The sequence below is a fragment of the Delphinapterus leucas genome, chromosome 15 (genome assembly GCF_059928025.1).
Source record: "Delphinapterus leucas isolate spDelLeu-1000000601 "Yukka" chromosome 15, BTC_Dleu_Yukka2, whole genome shotgun sequence".
Lineage (NCBI taxonomy): Eukaryota > Metazoa > Chordata > Mammalia > Artiodactyla > Monodontidae > Delphinapterus > Delphinapterus leucas.
In genome coordinates, this window is record NC_143143.1 from 30,985,808 (window position 1) to 31,009,156 (window position 23,349).

The window sequence follows — 23,349 nt, forward strand, 5'->3', positions numbered from 1 at the left end:
TGTGTAGACTTCCACTCCCAGAGGGAAGGGCTGGGACTCATTCTCCTGCACTGCTTTCATGGCAGGTACAGCTGAGGTCCACTTTTCTTTCCTAAAGTAGCTAATTCTCTTCTTCCAGGTCACGGTTTCTCCACCTTGGCACCACTGACATTTTGGGTTGGACCATTCTTTGTGGGGGGGGCTCCCGTACAGGACAGGATGTTTAGCAGCTTCCTTGGCCAGTGGCACCCATCTCCTCGAGTGGTGACCACCCAAAATGTTTCCAAACTTTGCCAAATGCCTCTGGAAGCAAAACTGCCCACAACTGAAAACCACCATCCTAAGCAGTAATTCCTACTAACGATTCATTCAACAATATGTGCCGAGGGCTTCCCTGGTGGCGCAGTGGTTGAGAGTCTGCCTGCCGATGCAGGGGACGCGGGTTCGTGCCCCGGTCCGGGAGGATCCCACATGCCGCGGAGCGGCTGGGCCCGTGAGCCATGGCCGCTGAGCCTGTGCGTCCAGAGCCTGTGCTCCGCAATGGGAGAGGCCACAACAGTGGGAGGCCCGCGTACCACAAAAAAAAAAAAACAAAAAAAAAACCGACAATATGTGCCGAGTACCTACTTTGGGCCAGGAATACATTGGTATATGAGACAAACAGGGTCCCTGACCTCATGGAGATTTTTCCCTTTTGGAGCCTTAGTCTTCTCAGCTGTTCAGTGGGTCTAACCAGGCTGCTGACTTCTAGAGTTGTTGGGAAAATGAAATGAACTGAGACCTGCAAAAGCCTAGCCCACAGTGTCGGGATAAGCCAATGACCAGGGGTGGGGGGTACGACGGGCCTGGCAATCGGACCTGTGCCTGGGGAGAAGCGACGTGGGCAGGAGCAGCTGAGCTGCAGCTGCAGGGGCAGCCGGGGAAGGGGCATGCCGGGCCCTGGTGGAAAGCAGGCAGGAGCAGCGAGGCGGGGAAATGGAGCCTCCGGGAGGGTGGGAGGGACCCTAACTGGAAAGAAGGAGAAGGAGGGAGAGGTGGTGGGAGGGGCATAAAGAGACAAGGTAAAGGGGGAGAGCAAGAAGGAGGGGGTGAGATACAGCAGAGGCACAGACAAAAAGATCAAAAACCAGACAGACAGACAAACACGTGCACAGGTGGCGCATGGTGGAGAGACTGAGGGGACAGGGGGAACAAGGCCAGGCTGAGGAAGGGAAATGCCCTCGAGGCGGGTGGCTGCACGGACCCGGCCCTAGGCAGCTGCAGGACCCAAAGGAGTGGCTTTTATGTTTGTTCTACGCACACCCGATTTTGGTTACAAAGGGTTAAAACATAAAACAAGGGCCACCACCAGAGGCGTCCAGTCTGGGAGCTCCTGCCTCCTCCTCTGAAGGGGCCCCCAGCAGAGGGACAGGGACAGGGCACACGCAAGCGTGGAAGGCAAGGAGGCTTCTGTGCCCCATTTTGCGGGGTGGTACTACGGCAACTGTGAAGATGGTATTAAACTCATTTGTAAGCAGTTAGAAGAAGAGAACATAAAAGACTATGGGTGCAGCCTGGGGCCCCTGCCCCAAGGGAAGCACCTGGGTAAGGTCATCAGCTCCAGCGGAACCAAGCTGAGGACACCGCCCAGCTTGACCAAGCAGCTCTCAAACACCCTGCAACACCTACTCCAAGCCCGCAGCACAAAAACCACATGCAACCAAATGGACTCCCAGCCTAGGGCAGTAACGTTCTCTGGCTGCTGCTGGGAAGCAGAAAACCGCATTGGGTCACACAAGGCCCACCTGCCGTATTTTTTAAACAATAAAATCTCAAGCACATTACTTTGTGAGCTTTCAATTTTATTAGAAACATCACAAGAACAGTCAAGAAGCTGTGTCGGCAGACACGATGGGTTCTGTTACTGGTTCCACAAAGACCTTCCAGAGCTCCTGCAGCAAACAGAGAGAGGGGGAGATTCCGAGATGTGCAAATGAGACTTCACGATTTCATAAAGGGACGTAATCAGCAAAAGAGAAGCCCCAAACAAGACGCGAAAAACGGGCAGCATGAAAGCTACTGCGAGAGCAGGGAGCCTCTCCTGGTGCTTTTATTGCTCTGGGCTGTTCCGTGGAGGCGGAGCTGGATGCTGAGTCCTGGCACTGATCTGAGAGGCAGGAGGCTGCCACACTGTCAAAGGGACCAGAATGGCCACAAGTCGCACACCTTCTCCATTCTGGGAGCCGTGCAGCACAGCTGCTGGATTTTGTGAGGAGCTGATTTCTTGGCTGTGTGATGCTCCTCTTAATGCTGGCAGGTGGAGAAGGTACAAAACACGCCAAGTTCTTAGTGGGAGCCTGGCACCCTCACTAGGAGGGGCCTGGGAAGCTCAGAGGCCGCGGAGCGATGAAGGGAAGGCCCTCCTCGCACATGGAACCGCACACACGAACGAACGCAATGCCGTGCTTGCTGGTGGAAGGGACCGGAGGGCGAGCTGAGCTGGCCCCTCCTAAGAACCAGGCCGGGTCTCCAAAGACCCAGACAAAGGGCGGCTGCAGACAAGAGGCCGAGAGAACGAAAGACCTTGAGACTTATACGAATCCAGCTCCTACAAAGTTTAAGGGATTTTAAAGGGTCTTCTGACTTTCCAGATTTCCCCCTAGTGCTGGTTTTAAAACTGTAATAGGAAGTGATTAACCCCAGCCCCGCCCTTTCCTGGCCGGGACTCACCTTGTCTCTCGCTGAGACAGCCAGCACCTAGAGCATGTCATTGGGGTTATTGCTCAGAGGCCTATGTGATAGGACCCCACTTGCCCCGTCAGACGGGCCATCGGCCATCAGGCAAGCCCGCCTAGGCCACGAGGCCACACACTTTCACAGTGAAGACGTGGCCGTCGGCACTGGGGCTCTTGCATCAAGATCTTCGGCCCAGTCAAGAGCAATCCACACGCAATGCCCCCCCCCCGCCCCCGCTTCCCCCGGAGTCTGCACTGCCTGCGGCAAGAGGAAGTGCTCTAAGGCCAAGTGACCGTTGGCCAGGCAGGTCCTCCTGGACCTGGAGAGAGCCCAGCGTCGGGGTCAGCGGGGAGAGCGCGGGCCGGGCTGGACCTGGAGGCTGGCTCACGACCTCCTCCAGCCGACAGCCTCACGCCAGAGCAAGCTGCCCTCGGGCGGGCGGGCACACCTACCAGCTGCTGGATGCGCTCGTAGACCAAGAGCTGCGGGAAGGAAGCGTCCACCGGCTCCACTGCGAAGCGCAGGCGCCCACCGGTCAGCCCCTCCAGTCGCCGCAGGCATGAGCGGAAGTGGTCGTAGGCCTCGCACGTGACCTCCAGGTGCCGCAGCGTGAAGTTCAGCCTGCGCACAAGCCGCGACACACACACTGCCTGTCACCACCAGAGGCTCTGTGGCTCCCTCCCCTCACGGCGCTGGATTTTAATTGAGCGCCTCCTTCATGCTGGGCGCCAGTGCGCGGCCTTCCGGCATCTGCAGGAGAGCCTGGGAGGTAGGGCCGGCTACGGCCTCCGCTCAGGTGGGGACTGGGGCTCAGAGAGGGAAAGGCATGTGCCCAAAATTCCACTCGAGTGATCGGGTCCACACGTTACCACTGGTCACGTGGACCCTGAAGGGGGTCCTGGAGGCCATCAGTGTAAACAACGCTGCAACAGATGTGTCCATCTGGACGGCTCTGTGCACGGCTGGGATCGCTTCCTCAGGGCCAGTTCCAGATGCTGAACTGCTGGGTCAATCAGTGTGTTCGCACGTGTAAAATAGGTAGCTAGTGGGAGCCTGCTGTATAGCACAGGGAGCTCAGCACAATGCTCTGTGATGACCTAGATGGCTGGGATGGGGGGGTGGGGGGGAGGGGATATATGTATACACACAGCTGATTCACTTTGCTGTACAGCAGAAACTAATGCAACGTTGTAAAGCAATTATACTCCAATAAAAAAAAATCAGTGTGTTTGGTTTTATGGCTTTTGCTCTATACTCTAAATTGCCTTCAGAAAAGCTGTGGGTTATCACAAGAATTAGAGGAAAATGTGTGCAGGGGGCCCAGCACCGAGTCTATCACAACACGGTCACTCCATCAACAAGAGCCCTAACGTTTCAGGACATCCGGGCAGAAACGCCCCGGAGGGGCTCTGTGTCAGGGCGAGGGCAGAGGCCCGGGGTGCAGAGTGGACATGTGTCTGGGCTTTGACGCACTCACTGCCCAGCTACAGCCTGGACGGGTCCCTGACGCCTCAGCCCTCCTCCCGTTGGCTGTGCGATGGGGATGGCAGTGCCTGCACACGGGGTTGGTGAGCGGATTAAACGAGGCCACGTGTGTAAAGGACCAGCAGGCTCAGCCGCAGCAGGTGCTGGATAAGCAAGTGATGAGGACGACACCAATGAGGACGCATCTGGAAGGTGAGAGTCTGGCCCCGCGAGGAGCTCACCTCTTCTCCACAGAGAGGATGGCGGTGGAGGCGTTCTTCAACCTGTGAGCCAGTCGGGACAGTGTTTTAAACAGAGCGTCAGTTAGGTCATCGTCGTAAAACACTGCGGGGAAGAAAACAGGAAAATATCAGAGGAAATGAGTCCTCAGCGGGCCCCACGGACGGAATCTTTGATAAACATAACAGCCACAGCGCTCAGAATGAAAGCGGCACGGAGCCGTGGTGGGAGCCGGCCCGTGACGACGAGCGGTGACACCAGCTGTGCCGCGGAGGCGCCCTCACCTTCGGCCGCGAGCAGGATGGTGGTGTGGCCGTACAGGTCGGAGATGTCCTCCTCCGACCAGCTGAAGGGGACCTCGGGATCTGTGAAAGGGGAAGGACACCTTGGGCTCAGCCCTTTCTCTGCGGGCCACCAGCTCTCACCGAGACAGACTGAAAGAAGCTTCAGGAAAAGAAATGGGGTCGGGTAAGCTCGGTGCAGTGGGCGCCACCAGGCAGCCCCGAATCCCAGCGCCTCCGCCACCCACGTGGAAAACTTCAGGGCAGGAGGTGCCATTTCTGCCGGGGCGGCTACCTTATCCATGGGGGTCTGACCTGCTGACTCGGCCAGTAGCCTGTGCAGAAAACGATCTACACCTCCGTCCATGGCATTCCTGCCCCCGTGGACTTGCTGTGTGACCCCAAGAAAGGTGCTTCACCTCTCTGGGCTGCAGTGTTTGCACTAGAATGGGCATAACAATGCTTCCCTCACAGGACTGTCGGGGAGACCAAAGGACCTCAAGTGTGCTAGGTGCTTGCTAGGTGACAGGCCCTCAACAAGCAATGATTTTCCTCACCTGACATCTGACAGGGAAAAGAAAAGTTCTTGTACAAAGAAAGAGCAAAGGTGCAGGTCTGAAACAGTCTGCATAAGAAATTTAGAAATGTTCCCCACCCAGCAGCCCCTGAACCCCTGGGGCCAACTCCCTGCTGCAGGCAGAGGACGGGTGCTAAGCGGGAAGCTGCTTCCTGGCAGGCAAACGGTCTAGGCCCTGGAGTCCCAGACTTGGGTTCACACCCTGACCTGCTAGGTACCTGTGACCCTGGGCAGGCACTGAACCTCTCTGAGCATCAGTCTTCCCCGGAACTGGGGACTATAGGACCGACTGGACAGTGATACTGTGAGTCTGAATGACAGAATGAGTGTAGGGTGCCTGACATGCAGCACCAAGAATGGCAGCTGTCACTCATCAGCCAACGGAGCTAGGACTCTGCTGGGCGGTCAAGGCCACAGGGCTGATGGCCTGGGGCAGCACAAGGAACCAATGAATCAACTGGGACACGACAGAGGAGGCCACGCACCTGTGCAGAGATCGTCTTTCAGCCAGTCCAGTTCCTTGACCTTAATCACACCGCCTGCAAAACAAACACAAGTGGAACTCCCCAAACTCTGAACACAGTTAGGAAAGAAGATAAAACTTCCCACTACACACCAAGATCCATCCACCCCACATTTTTTGAGTGCTGAGCATCAGGCCCGGTGTCGGCCCAGGGAGCAGAGATTCATGAGGTACGTCCCTGTCCTAGGAGACCAGCAGGGAGCAGACACTGATATGAAAAGGACGTGCCAGGTGCACAGGAGGACAGGGCTCTCGTGTCGATGGGTGTCAGGGAAGGCTTTGAGGAGAAGGCACTTCACACCACTTCTTCCTTCCAGGCCTGCTGACAGCCTGCTGTGCCCTGGGCATTCAACAAACATGACACAGGGGATCAGACAGGGCCCTGACCTCACGGAGCATGTGGTCTAGTGGGGCGGCAGATGCCAATCAACTAGTCCCACAAACAAATGTCACAATACCATGGTTCAAGGTGTAAGGAGAGTCTGTAAGGGGGCTGTGATCTTGCCTGGACGTCTGAGCATGATTAGGAACAGACAGGAGGAAGAGGGAGAGGAAACAGGCAGGAGGAGAGAGCAGAGCAAAGGCCCCAAGCGGATGGAACCACCAGCAAGGCCAGGATGGCTAGAGCGGAGGGAGCCGCTGTAGGGAAGGGGCTGCCGACAGGCAAGGGCCAGGCCCCACGGGGTCCGGAGAAGCCAAGGAGTTGTGTCTGTACTCCGAGAGCAATGAGAAACCTCTGAAGGCTCTGAAGCCTGGGGGGCCAGATGACCCGGTCGGAGTCCAGAAGAGCGCCCCAGATCGCGCTTGGGGCAGGAGGCCTGGCCGGGCAGCTCCTCCATCATGGCAGTTCACTCCTGCAGCGGGGCAGGAATCTGATGGTCAGGCCGACAGGGCGGGGGCGCTCTGGGCAGAGGGAAGAGCATGTGAAGTGAGCCCGTGGCTCACTGGATGCAGGGCTGGACAGCGGGGCTGCCAGGACAGGAGACAGGAAAAGCCGGCCAGGGCCAGACCAGGAGGTCTGGAGCCAGAGGAAGAGCTTGGACTTCACCCCCGGAAGATGCTCAGTGGGGAGTGAAGGGGTCAGGCTGCATCTTAGAAAGGTCATTCTGGATGCTTGGGCAGCTCAGACAGGAGCTGGGGAGACCAGGTAGGGCCCTGCGACCTGCAGGGAGGAGAGAGCTGAGGTAGGACGTGGCTGTGGGCGTGGGAAGAGATGAGGCGAGGACAGAGCCGTCAAGCATCTGAAGTGACACAAAGCCGAGACGTCCATCCCTCCACTACCGGGGTGTCCAGGGACGCAGGGAGAACCCCGCCTCCCAGTGTCGTGGTTCTGGGTGTCTGTCTCACCTGCGAAACAGGGAAACCTCCCTCCCGGGCGGGGACCTGCTGGGCCTCACCTCCAGCGGCAGTCAGGTGGCTGTTAAGGGCAATGTTTCGCTGGCACATGGCCAAGAGATCTGCACCGACATCTGGAAAGACAGAAGGGCAAGTCATAAGGTGCCGGTCGTGACGACACTTTTATCTTTGTGTTTCTGCCTGGAGAGAGCTGGTACCAACAGCACGGCTGCAGAAACGTGCAAAATTGAAACAAAAGTTTCTCCTGTGTGTTTTACACTAAAATGAAATATATTCACCTTAAGGCTCTTTCTAATGATCTCTGCCTTAAAACAGAGAAGACTGTCCTGGTGGGGACAGACTCTGCGTTCCAGGGAAGGGTGAGAACTCCCAGCATCCTTAGAGCGTATGACACATGCACACACTTCCCGAATCCACCCTCCATATTTCTAATGACCCTGAGCTGGTGTCATGGTCCCGTCACAGGCAAAGCGACTCCGGCAGTCACGTGGCTGGGCAGAGCCAGGGCTGGGATTTGAACCCAGGTGTCTCTGACTCCAACAAGCCTCGCTCTTTGACACCCCAGAAAACTGACCGGAGCCAGGAGGGCATTTGGATGTGATCGGTGGAGACAGAGCACATTCAGGCAGGCTGGAGGCAGGCACCCTGGTGCCTGACTCACCATCCCGCCATCACGTCTCCCGAGCCACCTGCTGCTCTGATGAGACGGGGGTTCCTGTCACTTGAGCAAACCTGAGTTGTAGCACAGTGTATCCTTGACGGCAGTGGGGGAAGTGCTTTGCCAAAATTAACTTCCCATTAGGAGAGCGTGCATGTGGAGGGCACAGGGGGTCTTGTGAATGGCATTCGCCCGCTCACTGCAGACCTCCCGGGACTGGACCATCGTTTCCACCTCAGGGACCATGCAGAGCCGGGGATGTGTGTGTGTGTGGCTCTGCTCACCGAAGGGCCGCACCTGTCCCTTCTCCTGGGCCACTGGGTAAAGAGAATACTGATGTATGTGCCTGACAACACAGGACTGGGTCAGCAGTTTTTAAGCCTTTATGGTACTTTTTGTCAAAACAGATCTTGTGCGGGATTCTAACACACCAAGCACATACGAGAGGAGCAGCGATGGCTGAGCGGCGGTGGGAGACCCAGAGCCCTGGGGCTGCCCCCCCCACCCCTTGGCCAGCCCCCGAGGGAGCCCACAGAACCCTGCTCCACAGAAAACAGCCTGAGCCCCCCACGTGATGAGAGGCACCGTGCTGTGAGCCAGCGGCCATGTATGTGACCTTCGCCCAGCCCCCTGACCTCAGCCTTACCCTGCCCACTTGGATGGAGGGGATGGTGACAGGCTCCCCGGCGACTGCCCCAGGGTCACTGTGAGGTTAAAGGCGCTGATGCTCATGAAAAGGCTCTACTAACTGGAATGTGCTGACAGGATGCAAGCTCTCTTCCTCTCCAGTAAATCTCTCTCAGGGGTAAGATAACTTGATTAGATGCTGTTGTCAGGCGCTAGGCACTGTTGCTTTACGGCTTGACTCTTGAGAAGTTCACTGGCGATTTACACTGAATTGTCAAGGAGGAGTAAACAGGGTGGCTTATGCAGGGTATCTGAAAAGTACGCCCGACTCCCAGGCCACCCCTAGCTTCCCCTTTCCTAGCTCAGAAGCAAAAGACGTGCGCCACGAAAACGTCAACTAGGAATCGATGAAACGCAAAGCACATCAGCAGCACCACTTCCTGCCTAGCAGATATCGAAGATTTAAAACATAATGACACTAACAATAATTACCTGATAAGATACTATTGTACTTTCTTATAAACTGGTATACTCTCCCTAAAAAAGCACGTCGGCAAATCTGGAGTGTAGCTGACAGTACTGCACTGTGTCAATTTGCTGGTGTGATCCCCAAACTATGGTATAGCAGATGTTACCACTGGGGGAGCTGGGTGAAGGGTACATGGCACTTTCTATACTAGTTTGGCAACTTCTATGTGAACCTAATATTATTTCAAAATAAAAAATTTAAAAAGCAATCATTTGACCATAAGTATCAAAAGCTTAAGAAAGGTCCCACCCACTTCGAGGAATCTAGTTTAAGGATTATCAATGATGCACAAAGGTATTTGTTGCAGTGCAATAGACAAATGCAAACAAAACAAAACACAACATATGAAAACAGCCAAAATGTCGAGTAATATAAGAATGGTTAAAAAAAAAAAAAGGGACAAAACATTACCTGGTCATTGAAAGTCATTTGTAAGTAATTTTCAATGACAGTGGAAAATGCTTTTTCCCTTTTTTGACATTTTTGGCAGGATACAGCACTGAATATATACAGTTTGACTTTAGCTATTGTTTGGGAATAGGTACACACAAAGGAAAAGGAAAAAACTTGTAAAAAATATATATACGAACGTTAAGAAATAGATTCTAAAGCTCCCTGAGTACAGCGACTTGATCTGTTTCATTCACTCCTGGGTCTCCTGCATCTGGAACTGTGTCTGGCATGTAGTGGGCATGCAATGAACTGCATATTGTTGAATTTATATGGGAAATGTAAAATTATGAGGAAATGTTATTTGCTGTTCTACAAATTTTCCACAGAGAGTAGGCAAGATTTCCATAATCAGAAAAAAAAAAAGAAGCTTGTTTTTAAGCCGTATGAGAGGCATATTCCTCATGGTTTTCTGAGATGTTTATTCTTTTGAGGGGGTGTGAACAGAGGTACCAGCAGAGCCACTGGTCCTGCACCCGCTGGTCCTGCTGGGTCATCCTCACACTGCTGAGAAAACAACGAAGGGTGGAGAAAACCAGCAAAAGAGGAGGGCAAAGGCAAGAGCAGCCAAGGTCCAGTGTCCAGTTTCCTGCCTCACTTTTTATCTAGTCAGCACACGCTCTGTGAAGAGCCTACTCCCCCTCAGCCTGAGACGGTGGGGCGTTACCTGTACAGTAGACGGTCTGCGCCACGGTGGCCGCGAGGATGCTGGCCAGCCCGGTGCCCGCCCCGAGCTCCAGCACCGTGCGACCCTGGAAGAGGTCCCGCTGGGACAGGATGTAGTCCGCCAGGAACAGGGCGCCCCGCCACACCTGGAGGGGAGAGGGACCAGGAACAAAGGTGGCCTGCGGCTCCCGAGAGACCCTTCAGGGCCGTGGGAAGCGGACGGGACCTACCCACCTGCTTGCCAACATCCTCCAGGGGGGTGGCCATGGTGTGCTCTGGACGGGACGGAAACCGAGAGAGAAAGGGCCACCGTGAAAACGGGGATGGACAGAACAGAGACAGACGGGGTGTGGGGGAGGCAGCAGAAACACAGGCCAGGCTACAGTCAGGAGGGGGCGTGTGAGCGTCACTCTCATTCAGATCCCTGGGTCTCTCTGCCCGCAGCCCAGAGACTCGGGTCACAGGAGGACCTGGCCCAACTTAATCAAACACACATACCCCACACTCCACTTTTTTATGTTCGGTAACCACATGTTACGATCATACTATATTTATGTTCTTTTGATCAACTGTACGGGAATAATAATCACAACCCACTCCAAAATATTTTCTTACACTCAGAACCACACTAGAAGCTAACAAAGGAAGTTTCAGATTATATCCTTTTTAGATGAAAAATAAGTATGTTAGGGAGTGTTCTCAAGCACAAAATACATTAGGACAAAATCTGGTGCTGGTTGTTGGGGGGAGGTGGAGAACAGAACTATGAGATCAAGGAGAAAAGGGAATGATGGCAAACGTTTTTCCTGTTAAATAAGAACCGGCTCTCGTATCTTTAAGCAAGATGGTGATGGCCATCAAAACACAACACACGCACGGCAGACTAGTTCACATCAAACCCCAGGCTCACCTCAAACCGGGAGCAGGGAGCGGGGGTGGCGGGGGGAGGGGACAGCAAGGCTGAAGGGGTGTGTGTCTGTGTCTGTGTCTGTATGAGTGTGCACGTGCCTGAGAGAAGAGGCCTCCTCGCTTTCCAGCCCTGCTCCGGACCCTCAGTGTCAGCTTCCCCCATCCTGCCCATCCCTCTTCCCCAGTCTCTGCAGCCCCACGGCATACTGTCCCTGGCCCACTGGCCCCCGGCTGGGGTGCGCGTCTCCCCTCCTCCCATCTTTCTTTGTCTCCTTCCAGTTTGCCGGGCTGAGCCAGGGGTGCCCTCCCACGGGGACCTCAGTCGTCTATGCCTGGTCTTTTCTCCGAGGGGGCCCGTGGACTTAAGTTTTGCCTCCAGCTGCATTTGAGGGGTGCTCAGCTTCCCTTGAGTGAGAACATGGACTGAGCTCAGAAAGACCTGCGTGTGAGCCAGGCTCAGTCACGCAGTCTGGCCGGTGGCGTGAGTCACTGAACTTCTCAGCACCAGAGCCACAGTTTGCTCCTTTACAAGATACAGAAATAACATCACCTCATTCATGGGCTCAATGGCCTCCCTAACCAGGGTCAAGGGCAGAGAGCTCCTGCCCCAGAGGAAAGTCACACTTTATATTTAAACAATTCCAGTGGCGTCTTAAGAACATAAAAGCCCAGCCTGAGGAACACACGAGAAACTCCAGGGTTGGCAAATGGGGTTAGACAGACAGTCTTAGTATCTGAGCTGTACCCTGCCCCTACCAGGACTGTCTCTAGACCTGCAGGAACCCAGACTCTCCTCCTCAGCCCGTCTCCCTCCTCCACACTCAGATCAGTCCCCTGGAATGAAAGCTGACAGCAGCTCACGTTTTTTGAGCACCTACTATGCACCAAGCACTGTGTTAAGAACTCTACATGTGCCATCTCTCTCAGTTCCTCACAACCAGAGATTATACCCATTTTACTGACAAGAAAACTGAACTCTGAGAGGTTAACGTACTTGCCCAAGTCACAGGCCAATGGAAAAGGCACGTGACTTGGGATCCGACAGCCCAAGTTCTAGCCCTGCCTCCTCTGAGTTCTCTTTGCATCCCAGTTTATCTATAAAATGGGGAAAATGATCATAATTTACTTTGAACCTTGGGTCTGTGGATTCCTAGCAGGTTCGTGGATAAACTTTAGATTTTTGACAATCCCTGGAAGTAGTCTGGAAAACACATTCTCCTCCCCCTAAGAGAATTTTATTTTAATCAGTTTCTCAAATGGGTCTATAACCTTAAAAAAAGGCTGGGCTTACGAATGGGAGGAACAGGGTGGCCAGGGGAGGGACACCTGCTTAGCACCTGCTCTGCACCAGGCCCTGCAGGAGCACTTACGGGGCAGTATTTATGAAATCACCACCAAAACCCAGGGAGGGCAGCTTCCCCAACCCCCTTTCATAGGTCCAAAAACTTGAGGCTCTGGGTGGGCAGGATACTTGTCCGGGGTCCCCTGGCTTGTGAGGGGTGGAGGAGCTCTACAGGATCCTGAGACCAGGACCCCTTCCCCTGTGCCACATTTTACAGATGTGAGTGTACAGCTGCGGATGGAATAGTTAGGAGTTACTGCTTAAGCTCAGGTATTCAATGACCTTTCTATTCTCCTCCCTCAGGGCAGGTAGGGACCGAGCGACAGTGAGCCAAAAAGGAGGGCGAATTTCCAGGCGCTGTGAGATGGGGCTTCACAGCGAGGCAGAGCTGGCGGCACACTGACCCTACCCTGCCCTGTGGGACTTTGTTCTCAGCTTGCAGGATGGGAAATTCCTGGAACATTAAACATGCGCCCTGGAGGCCAAACAGCTCGCTGTGAAGTCTGCTGCCCCCCTCCTCAGGGAGGCCAGTTAAGTGACGGCTGAGGGAAAGGAGCAGTCATCGACCCCCACGAATAACACTTTCCAATGTTCTGATCACGTGACATGGGTAAGAAACATGGGCTGTGGTGTCAGATGGACCTGAGTGTGAGTCAAGGCTCTGCCACTGACTAGCTGTGTGATCTTGGGCAAGTTCCTCAACCTCTCTGAGCCTCAGTTCCCTCCTCTGTGAAATGGGAATACTCATCCCTGGAAAGGCCATGAGGACCAGAGGTAATCCACAGAAAACAGGGTAGAGCCCCCACCAGGGTGGTCTAGAACCAGCCTGCCTGGTACCCAGCAGGCCCTCGGTAACCGTCTGCTGAACGGATGACCGCACGGCTATCAGAGCTGCTGTTCTGTCTGGGTTTCTGAGAGCACCCAGTGGACCCCATATGCGCAACCCAGGCCAGTGCTGGGGGAGGCCTTTACCTGGGACCTCAGGCACTATCCAGGACCCTGCATCTCAGTGAACAGACTCACATCACAGCAGTGCTGGGGATGGCCAGAGTCCTGGCTGTGGAGATGGATCACACGGACTCAGAAACTTCCTCCCTGCCCCCAAACGGCACGGCCTTGGGCTCGTCACTTCCTCATTAGTAGCACCCCTCAGAGAGGCTGAGAAGACTATGTGAGATGATGAAGGTGAACATCAAAGCACTATAGGTGCCTCATCGTCTCTGGCTTCCTTCCTGACCTGGCTGCTCTCCACTCCTGGCATTTCCAAACATCAAAGTCCCTGAGTCACCAAAGCCCTCTGCCTGCCCCTATGCCCGGCCATGGATGCTCTGGGCCCTGCCTGAGTGCCTGCTGAAACCTCCTTCCGCCCCACCTCTCCTGCCACTGCATCCCTGCCTCCTCCACCCCCCACACCCCCAGCTTCTAGCTCCCAGCCCATCTGATGGGCCCACACACTCCTCCAGGTTAACTCTGGATCTCCCTCCCCCTCCCTCCCCCTCTGCCCTGCTCCAGCTCCAGAATCTGCCATGGCTCCCTGCTGCGGGCTCCTGTGGGCCAAATCTTCCAAAAACAACCCCGACCCACACCCTGGCATGCTACGTAGGATCAGAGTACTGATGCAGGAGGCAGCAGCACTGAAGCTTCTGGAGCAGGGGATGGCCAAGCTGGGACTTGTACAATCAGGAATGTGTTAGGGAGCGAGCCCTCTGAGGAGGAGGCAGAAGCAGAGGTGCGCAGGGAGAAGGCGCACAGAGGCTGAGCGGGTGAGGCTGGTGTGAGTTGAGGCTGGAGAGGAGGGCGGAGCCACCTCACACAGGGGCCCTGGAGCTATGCTGAGCGTGTGTACTGTGTCCCGAGGGCAATGGGGAGCCACTGAAGAGTCTGGAGCAGGAGGGTGACCCGACAGCACTTTGGCAAGCTCCCCTGCTGCCAGCGGCACTACTGGCTCCCAGTGTCTGGACGCCGGTTCTGCTAACCTGTCCTGCCCTGAGATGCCCGGATGGGCCCGTGCTCAGCAGCCTTGTGCCCTGACCAACGCTGTGGTGCCGCCTGGCGGCAGGTGAGCAGCCCTTTATTACCTATTTTGATGACATCGTAGGGGCCACTCTCTCGTGCTTCGTCTCCCAGGACGTCATCTTCCTCCTGCGTTAGAATCATGGGATGTACCTTGTCTCTCGGAGGCCCCGAGGGCTTGGAGGGAGAGGCAGCCCGTGGTCTTCTCACAACGTCCAAATCCCCATCCTCGTCCAGCTGAGCTGCCATCCCCTCCTGGCTGGTGGCGTCGGCCCCAGCCTGGAGGGAGACTCCCTCACTGCTGCAGCTGCTTCTGGCGGGAGAAGTCACCTCTGCGTGATGGGCTCTGTGATTGCCACCCTCAGCCCCCGAGTCTGTCTGAGAGGCTTGGTTCCACAGAAGCTTGAACTGGGACAGGAAGACTGAAAGGCAAGACAAAACACAAAAGCAGAATATTTCTAAACCGTCTCCTTTTCTATTTCCCTTCCTCAATTTCCACCTGGGAAGAGTTTTAAAGGCCAGGTGAAAAAAAAAAGGACAAGGACCTACTGTATAGCACAGGGAACTATATTCAATATCCGGTAAATAAACCATAATTGAAAAGAAAAAAAAAAGAAAGGCCAGGTGGAAATATCATAAAACCAGCAGCAAAGGTCTGTCTGATCCAGCTGTGACGCTGCAGCCTCCAGAGCAGCCCCGCCGATGAGCACCTGCACTGCAGGTGCTCGGCTCACAAGACCGCATTTACTCCTTACAGCGGCTATGAAAGTGGCAGTGTCACTCTATTTTATTTTTTATTTAAAAATTTTTTGGCTGCGCCACACGGCTTATAGGATTTTGGTTCCCGACCAGGGATGGGACCCACACCCCCTGTAGTGGAAGTGCGGTGTCTTAACCACCAGACCACCAGGGAAGTCCCAGTGTCACTCTGTTTTACAGATGTGGAGGCTGAGGCTCAGAGGTTACGTGAGCTGACCAAGGTCACACAGCTGTGGGCGTGGCTGAGGCAGGATTCAAACCCGGTCTACTCAACCCCTGCGCTTCTGCCCTCCTCACTGTTCAGCCTTAAGGTTGGAAGTGAGGACAAGGATACTGTGTCCCTCACCACCAGGCGGCCAGAAAGTCACTGGGACAGGCTTTGGTAAGAGTGTGGGCGCCGGGAGAGTTGGGCTGGAGGCAGGGGGTGTCCTGGGCCAGAGTCCTCCACATCCCCCGACTGTCTGACCCTGGGGCAACTCGCTTATCTGTTCTGAGCCTCAGTTTCCTGAATCCAGGAATCCAAACTGGGACATGAGGGAAAGGGGAGTTATGAACTGCACCAGAACAAGCAAATACAACAGTGATCGGAGCTGGGGAGGGCGGCCAGGGAGGGAAGAACGTTCTAGGCAGAGCGAAAAGCAAGGGCAAAGGTGCTCAGAGAGGAAGGTACATGCAGTGTGTGAGGGGCGGAAAGGGGCAGAAAGTGGCCACTGAGCAGCGAGGGCGGGAGAGAGAAGTGTGGACACACGGGCAGGGGCTGGGCCTCGCAGGCCAAAGTGAGGGCTCTGATTTCCTTCTAAGAGCAAGGGAAGCCACTGGAGGGTCTAAATCAGGGCAGTGGTATGATCTGCATTTTTCAAAGGACCCCCTGGGATGCTGGGGAGAGGAGTGAGGGAGTGTGTGCAGGAGAAAAACCAGGGAGCCCTGGTGGGAGGAGTCAGCCGGGGGTAGGGGCAGTGGGCTGGGGGAGTCCCCGGGCCCCGATTCCCCCACTGGCCCGTGGGCTCCCCCAGGCAGAGCTTGACTCATTCCCTCTGCGTTCCCAGCATCGCGTCCAGGTCTGGCACAGAGCGGGTGCTCGGGAAAGCACAGGGGTTTGCTCAGTGAAACAAGGGCACTTAAGAAGTGGTGTGAGGATAAGCTAAACAATCCAGTCTTCCCAATCTTTTCTGGGAGAAAGCAGGAAACACAATGGGCTCCCTGGGGTGCAGGGACCTTACCGGGCTGCCCCACGCCACTCAGCCGCACCATGAGATGTCTCTGGTTTGGGGTGTGGAGGTGGACGTCTGACAGCACGGTGTCGCTTTTGAAGGTGATCTCGTCCATGGCCGGGGAGGGAGACGGCAACCATGGCCTGGGCTCCCCATCAACCATGGGACAGCAGCACCTAAGAGGCGAAAGCAAGTCCTCAGGACAGCAGGTCCCAGAGGGGAACAGTGTAAACGACCCCAGCCAGGTGGCAGAGAGCTCCCTTTTCAATCCTCTCTTAATTCTTCCTGAAGGAGAAAGTCTCAGAGCCTTGGCAAGGGAACAGAATGCAGCTAGAACGGTTATTTTGTTTTGCACTGTGTTCATTTTCATAGTAATCGTTTATTTATGGCAAGAGATCTACATTTCCATTTATACTGATAAAGTTTTCCTTTCCTTTTTTATTTTTTCCAATTTTTTTATTATGAAAATTTTCAAATAGCAAGTTGAGGGCATAGCATAATAAACAGCCATATACCCACTGCTTAGATTCAATGATCATTAATGCTTTTTCACGTGATAAATCGATCCGTCTATCTAGGTTTTTTCTCCCCTGAACTGAGCACCTTCTAGACATCACATCATTTAACCCCTAAATAATTCTTCAGCATCTGTCTCCAAAGAACATGCTCCTACATAACCATAAGACCATTAGCAGACCTAAAACAATGAACGATTCCCTTATACCATTTAAAACCCAGTTCATAATCAATTTTCTCCATTTGACACCCAAACGTCCTTTGCAGCTAGTTTTTCCTAAACCAGTATTCAATCACAATTTATGCTTTGCATTTAGGAGTTGTTTTCCCTATAACCTTTTTCTTCTAGAAGTTAGCCCCAGCTGCCCATATATCATTTGTTTTTAAACCTTCTTCTTAAATTAAAAAAAGTGAGTGGATTTAAAGGAAAAGCAACTAAGGGAATCACTGTACGGGTGATATACAGATGTGGAAAAATTATGAAGGCGACACAGCAATAACTAAAATTTGGAAAACCAGGCTGGAGGTAAGGTGGTCAAAACCAGGAAGGCTTTTCGTCCATCCAAATGTTCCACCTCATCAAAAAGCATTAAACAGCAGCAGCCGCGTGCAGACAGAGCCTTGAGCTGTGATGCTGGGCAGAGCAGGGATAAACCCAGTCTCCTACCTCCTTGCTACATGACCTTGAGAAAATTACTCCACCTCTCTGGACCCGTTTCTTCAGCTACATTCTCACCTTGCAGGGTTGGCAGTAGGTGGGGGGATGAGGGGGGATATGTGGGGGAAGGGTGTTAAGTGCTGAGCAGAGCCCTTGGTCCGCAGCAATTGTTAATAAATCCTTGGTTTCTGATGCTTGACCCAAACCTGCCCACAATCCCTGACCTCCTACGGGAACCGTCCCTACTTGGGTGTGTGTGTGCACTACGTGTGTGCTCCACGCACGTCATGAGACCTCTCGGGCCTCCATTTCTTTAACTGGAAAATGGGATCGTCATAACCCAGGCTGTCCACAATCTGAGTCCACATAACTGGAGTGCCTACATTTAAGTACTTTCCACAGGGTAGCAAAAGTTGTACCAACACAAACATTTTTATAAAAGAGTCGCCCCTTGCTGGCTGGCTTTCCTATCTAAGACTATAAGCCAGCACAAAGCAAGTGGCTTGTGAAGTGAGCCTGTGAATCTGGCAAACGGATGCAGGATTTCATGGTGTCAATGAAAGCAATGAAGAAGAAATGCTCGACCCTCAGGCAAAAGTCCTCAACCAATGTGGACTGGAAAAATTAGGATAGATCCAGGAAGAGTATCCAGTATAAATACATCTTAGACCTCCCATGACCAATCGTTTTATAGACAGATCTGGCTCTCCCGGGACTGAAAGAGATCCTGGGGGAAAATATTGCAATTGCATACCAAATTTTCTTAAATACAGAGAAAAGCCAAACCCGTATTCTTAATTTCTAGTTGAAATTTCAAATTTAAAATCCAACCTGCACAGGTCTCCCAGGAAACGCACTCTACAATGGAGTACTAGGTTAAGTGGATTCCCTGTAAGGGGCTTTTCCTAGAACCAGATCTCTGGGAATGCAGAAGCACTTTGTACCTGTCTCAGCGTCTGTGTGAGGATTAAATGAGACAATGATCATTTTCAGGGCTCAGGACATATTAAGTGCTCAATAAATGACAATAGAAAATATTATCATTATAGTGTTGATAAGAATAATTATTAACTGATGTGCTGGAAGATGTAATAAGGCAATAGCTTCTCTATTTAGGAATAGCTGACTCACAGTCTCTGTCTGGGAATGCTGGGGCTGGATGGGCTTCAGTCCCCTCTTCTCACTGGGGAGGAGGGAAAGGACACCCCGACTGCAGATGGGACCTCTGCTTCCTCCTTTGGGCATCTGACAAGTGTCCTTGGCTCCTCTAAGGCTGTAGGGGCCAGACGCAGACGCTGTCATCCTAACCCTGTCAGGAGTGCCCACTAAAAGCAGTTTGCTGGGATCTGGGGGTTGAAATGCCTCCCCGCCTCCCAGGCTTTCTCTCTGCCAGGTGTCACAAGGTCATCAACAATCAGGAAGCAGGAGGGATTCTGACACTGAGGCCCGGGTCTGTGGGGCAAAGACTTGGCCCTGGCCGCGGCGCGGAGCCGTAGTTAGGGGCTCCAGGGTCCTCGACCCTCGGGGCTCTTCGTTCTCTCTGTCTTGCCGCTCCCTTAACTCCAGCTGGCGAGCTAAGCATTGCCCTCTCAAACTGCAGTCACAGCTCGGGCATCACCCTCCCTTCCTAATCCAAAACCAAGGGGGCTGCGTGGACCCCGAACGGAAACCCAGAGGAAGGCATGGACTCCTCCCAACACCCTGGCTTAGACGGGGAAACTGAGGCTGAGTGGGGACTTAGGCTTCAGGCCCGTGGGAGCCCGCACTTCAAGGCCAGGCTCGGTGCAAGGAGGCTCCCTGCACCCTTCCGCGTGCCGCCGCCTCTCCCACAGGCTTACCCACCGCCGGCCGCTGCCTGAAGTCCCAACCGAAACGCTCACCACGGTGCGCAAGCTGCTGCCATTGCAGGCAGCCTGCGCAGGCGCGGCCCCACCCCCTGCGCGCGTGTCCCTCCTCGTCGCCCTGACCACGCCTACCTGCCGAAGCGCGCATGCGTGCCAGCCTCGCTGGCAGACTGGTGCAGCCCTGAGGAGGTGAGTTTCGCACCTGCACAGGTCTGCTCTCACCTGCCCTGGTTTAATGGGGTGGCCGGCCTGGGTGGGACGGGTCTGCGAGAGGGGGGCCGTTAGGTCGCCCCAGGTCACCCAGCTGAGTGGCAAGGCTTGGATTCGAACCCGGGTAATAGGGCTCTAGAGCCTGTGATGTTAACCAGCATACTAGCTATATACTAATTATCGTTATCCCTGCTCTTAGTACTTATCAATATAATAGCTGGTACTCGTTTCATTCATTCATCCACTCGTCAAGTCTCCAACACCAGGCGAATGAAGAACCTCAGGTTAATTAGCGTCTAACAGGAAATGAAATCTGATACAACTATTGCACTTCAAGTAAGCTTCCAAGCACATAGGACCACAGATGTAAAATGTGCACACATTTACATGCACATACGGAGGGTCAACATCAGTTTCATGGATAAAACATGAGGGGGTGGTTAATAGAGTGAGCAAGCAACATAAATGTTTTTAAAGGAAACAGATTGTTTCTTGAACTCCCCAGGATAGTACAGAGGGAGCCGGCTGGGCATCTTGGGACCCCGTTCTAGTCTTGGTTGGGTTGTTCCCAGGGGATGTCTGGGTGCTAGGAGGGCACCGAGGAAGGTGGTGTAGACACTTCTGGGTTTTTTGTCTAAAAGCTTGTGAGAATAAAGCAGGCAGAGCCATCTTTTAAAAACAAAAGTCAGATTACGTCCCTCCTCTGTTCAAACCCTTGGAGGCCCCCACCTTGGACAGAAGGAAGTCAGTATTCTCACAGTCATCCCCTCCCCATCTCATACCCGACTCTGCTCCCTCCTATTCACCCGGGAGGCTTCTCTCCAGGACACCCACCTGCCTTGTTCCATTCCCTCACCTCCTTCTGGCCTGTGCTAAGGCATCATCCTCTTCTCAGTGAGATCTTCCCAGACCATCCTATTTAAAATAACCGCTTCTCGGGGAATTCCCTGGTGGTCTAGTGGTTTGGACTCTGCGCTTCCACTGCTGGGGGCCCAGGTTCGATCCCTGGTCAGGGAACGAAGATCCTGCAATCCCCAGGCCCTGGCCAAAAAAAAAAAAAAAGCCACCTCTCCCCACCCAGGCACTCCCTGGTGCATAGGAGCTGCTCAAAAAGTTCAATTTGTCGAATGAAAGAAGAAAGGAAAGAGGAATGTGTGCTCACGGGGTGTGCAGAGAGGGTAGACAAAAGCAGACGTGATGTCACTGCCCATCTTTGGGCTGCCCAGATGTGTTAGGGAGCTGGACAGAGAGCTGCTGGGGGTCTGGGTAGCTCCTCACTGAGATGTTGAGGTAATTCAGGTCATCCCAGGCTTCCTGTCATCCTCAGCGTCAAGTTCAAACTCCATTTGGACCCCGTTAACCTTTCCTCCCTGAGACACGGACAGTATCCATTCTCCTCTCCTCCTATAGTTGTATAGTATTTTTGCTGGGCACACGCCTCTCTCAAATTAAAGACTATTTCCCAGCCTCCCTTGCAATAGCAAGGACATGGGGTTAAACTAAAGGGATTAAGCCAATGGGATGTAAAGGGAAGTGTTACGGAGCAGTTTCCGGGACCCTTCCTTAAGCAGGAAACTGGGGAGTCCTTGGTTCCTAATACTTTGTCCCTTCCATCATCCATGAGGCCCAAAACAGATGTGCTATGAGGGCTCTACACTAAGTTATGGCAGAGTGGCAAACCTACTTGGGGGTCACCTCCTCCAGGAAGCCTTCCCTGATTCCCCCTCCTCCAGTTCACGACTATGAGTCTCTGGGCCCTCCCGGTCCTCTCTACTGTCTCCATCAGAGCACCTGTGACTCCCCCACCAGGTTGTGAGTGCCTTGGAGGCAGGAGCAGCTGCTGGTTCCCATCAGCAACTTATGCAGGATTTCTCCGTATCCACAAAGGAAAAGGGAATAATGCTTGTAAAGCAGTTAGCATCATCCTCGGCATGCTATGAGTACTCAAGAAATGACAAGAGCACCTATAAACTATAACAGTTGACCCTTGAACAACATGGGTTTGAATTGTGCATCATGGGTCAATTTATAGGAGGATTTTTTTCACTAAACAGGTACTGTGGTACTATACAATCTGTGGTTTGTTGAATCTGCTGGCTGTAAAGTTATATTTGGATTTTCTTTTGTTTTCTTTTTCAAATTATTTTCCCATTTAGGTTATTATAGAATATTGAGCAGAGTTCCCTGTGCTATACAGTAGGTCCTATATTTGGATTTTCAATTCTGCAGAGGGTCAGTGCCCCTAACCCTTGCGTTGTTCACAGGTCAACTATATTATTGCTTATACTAGTTCATTCAGGTGGTAAACGCCCCAGACATGTCTGAGGGGGCAGGCAGGTGTAGACCCTCTGGTCAACAGGTCCAGCTGAATCCATTGTTCACCATTCGGCCAGGCCCTGCAAATGTGAATGATGGAACTGTATTAAGGTTCTTATGGCTGCTGTAACAAATTACCACAAGTTTGGTGGCTTAAAACAAAATGAATTTATTTTTTCACAGTCCTGGAGGCCAGAAGTTCAAAATCAAGGTGTCATCAGGGCTGGGTTCTCTCCAAAGGCTCTCAGGAAGGATCCTTCTGTATTAGCTTGAGCTGCTGTAACAAACTATTATAGGTTGAGGGGCTTAAACAACTGAAATTTATTTTCTCACAGTTTTGGAGGCTGGAAGTCTGAGATCAAGGTGCCAGCATGGCCAGATTGTGGTGAGGGGATCGCCCCTTGGGTTGCAGACAGCCACCTTCTCACTGTGTCCTCACACGCCCTCTTCTCTGAGTACATGAATAGAGAGGGAGCAAGCTCTCTAGTGTCTCTTATAAGGACACTAATCCTATCAGATCAGGGCCCCATCCTTATGACCTCATTTAACCTTAATGACTTTCTTAGAGGCCCCATCTCCAAATACAGCCACACTAGGGGTTAGGGCTTCTATATATTAATTTGGGGGGACATATGCAGTTTGTAATACCTTTCTTGCCTTTCTCCTAGCTTCTGATGACTCCCGGTGACCCCTGACTTGTAGATGAGTCATTTCAGTGACACATTTGCCTCCATCTTCACATGGCCATCTTCCCTCTGTGTCTATGTCCAAATCGCCTCCTCTTCTAAGGACACCAGTCATTGGATTAGGGCCTACCTAAACCAGTATGACCTCATCTTCACTTATTTACCTGCAAAGACCCTATTTCCAAATAAGGTCACATTCACAGGTTTGGGACTTGAACACATCTTTTGGGGGAACATAATTTGACCCATAATAGAAAATATCGTAGAGGGGATGCTCCAGACCTAGTTTTTCAGCCTCCAGATGTGTGAGTCACCTCAGCTATGGGGGTCCTCCTGGCTGAGACTCCCAGACATCGTAGTGCAGAGACGAGCCAGCCCCGCTGTGCTCCGTCTGAATTCCTGACCCACAGAATCCATAAACATAACAAAAGTGTTATTATCGTCTATGCCACTAAATTTGGGGGTAGTTTGCAACACAGCAGTAGATGCTCAGAATAAGGGGGAAGGAAAGCTGCCCTTCTTCGCAGAACTTTGCAGGTTAGGGGGAGAGGGCCCCCCGCGTTCCTGAGTCTCAGTTACATACACAACCACCCCTGAGGCTCAGACAGGTGAGGTGCTTTGCTCAAAATGCCAGCTGCTGAGTGGCAGAGCTGGGATGCAGACCCAGGTCTCTGAAATGTCCCAGCGTTGGATGGGGCCTTAGAGTGAAAAGCCGTTTCTAGCATCCCAGGCACGTCTTTTCCTTTGAGAGTCTCCCCCGAGGCTTGGCGATGCAAGGGTTACTGTGCTAACTCCCATATGCCGGAGTGTACATCACCCC

The 23,349-nt window shown here is 53.2% G+C and overlaps 1 protein-coding gene across 6 annotated transcripts; it reads right to left on the reverse strand.

Moving 5' to 3' along the window:
* Positions 1-1,803: 1,803 nt before the first annotated feature.
* METTL22 (methyltransferase 22, Kin17 lysine) lies at positions 1,804-19,398 on the reverse strand. 6 transcript variants are annotated; one of them, XM_022552244.2, is made up of 11 exons: positions 19,312-19,398; positions 16,309-16,475; positions 14,395-14,751; positions 10,300-10,340; positions 10,067-10,211; positions 7,177-7,248; positions 5,742-5,795; positions 4,683-4,763; positions 4,401-4,503; positions 3,147-3,315; positions 1,804-1,910 (listed from the first exon to the last, which is right to left on the reverse strand). In XM_022552244.2, the coding sequence occupies exons 2-11, from the start codon at positions 16,460-16,462 to the stop codon at positions 1,845-1,847; spliced, it is 1,242 nt and encodes a 413-aa protein (XP_022407952.2). In that variant the 5' UTR covers positions 16,463-16,475; positions 19,312-19,398; the 3' UTR covers positions 1,804-1,844. The 6 variants fall into 6 exon arrangements, with proteins under 6 accessions (XP_022407952.2, XP_022407950.2, XP_022407951.2 ...); XM_022552242.3 differs by having other exon boundaries at positions 19,316-19,384; XM_022552243.3 differs by lacking the exon at positions 19,312-19,398 and adding an exon at positions 18,605-19,261.
* Positions 19,399-23,349: the final 3,951 nt, after the last annotated feature.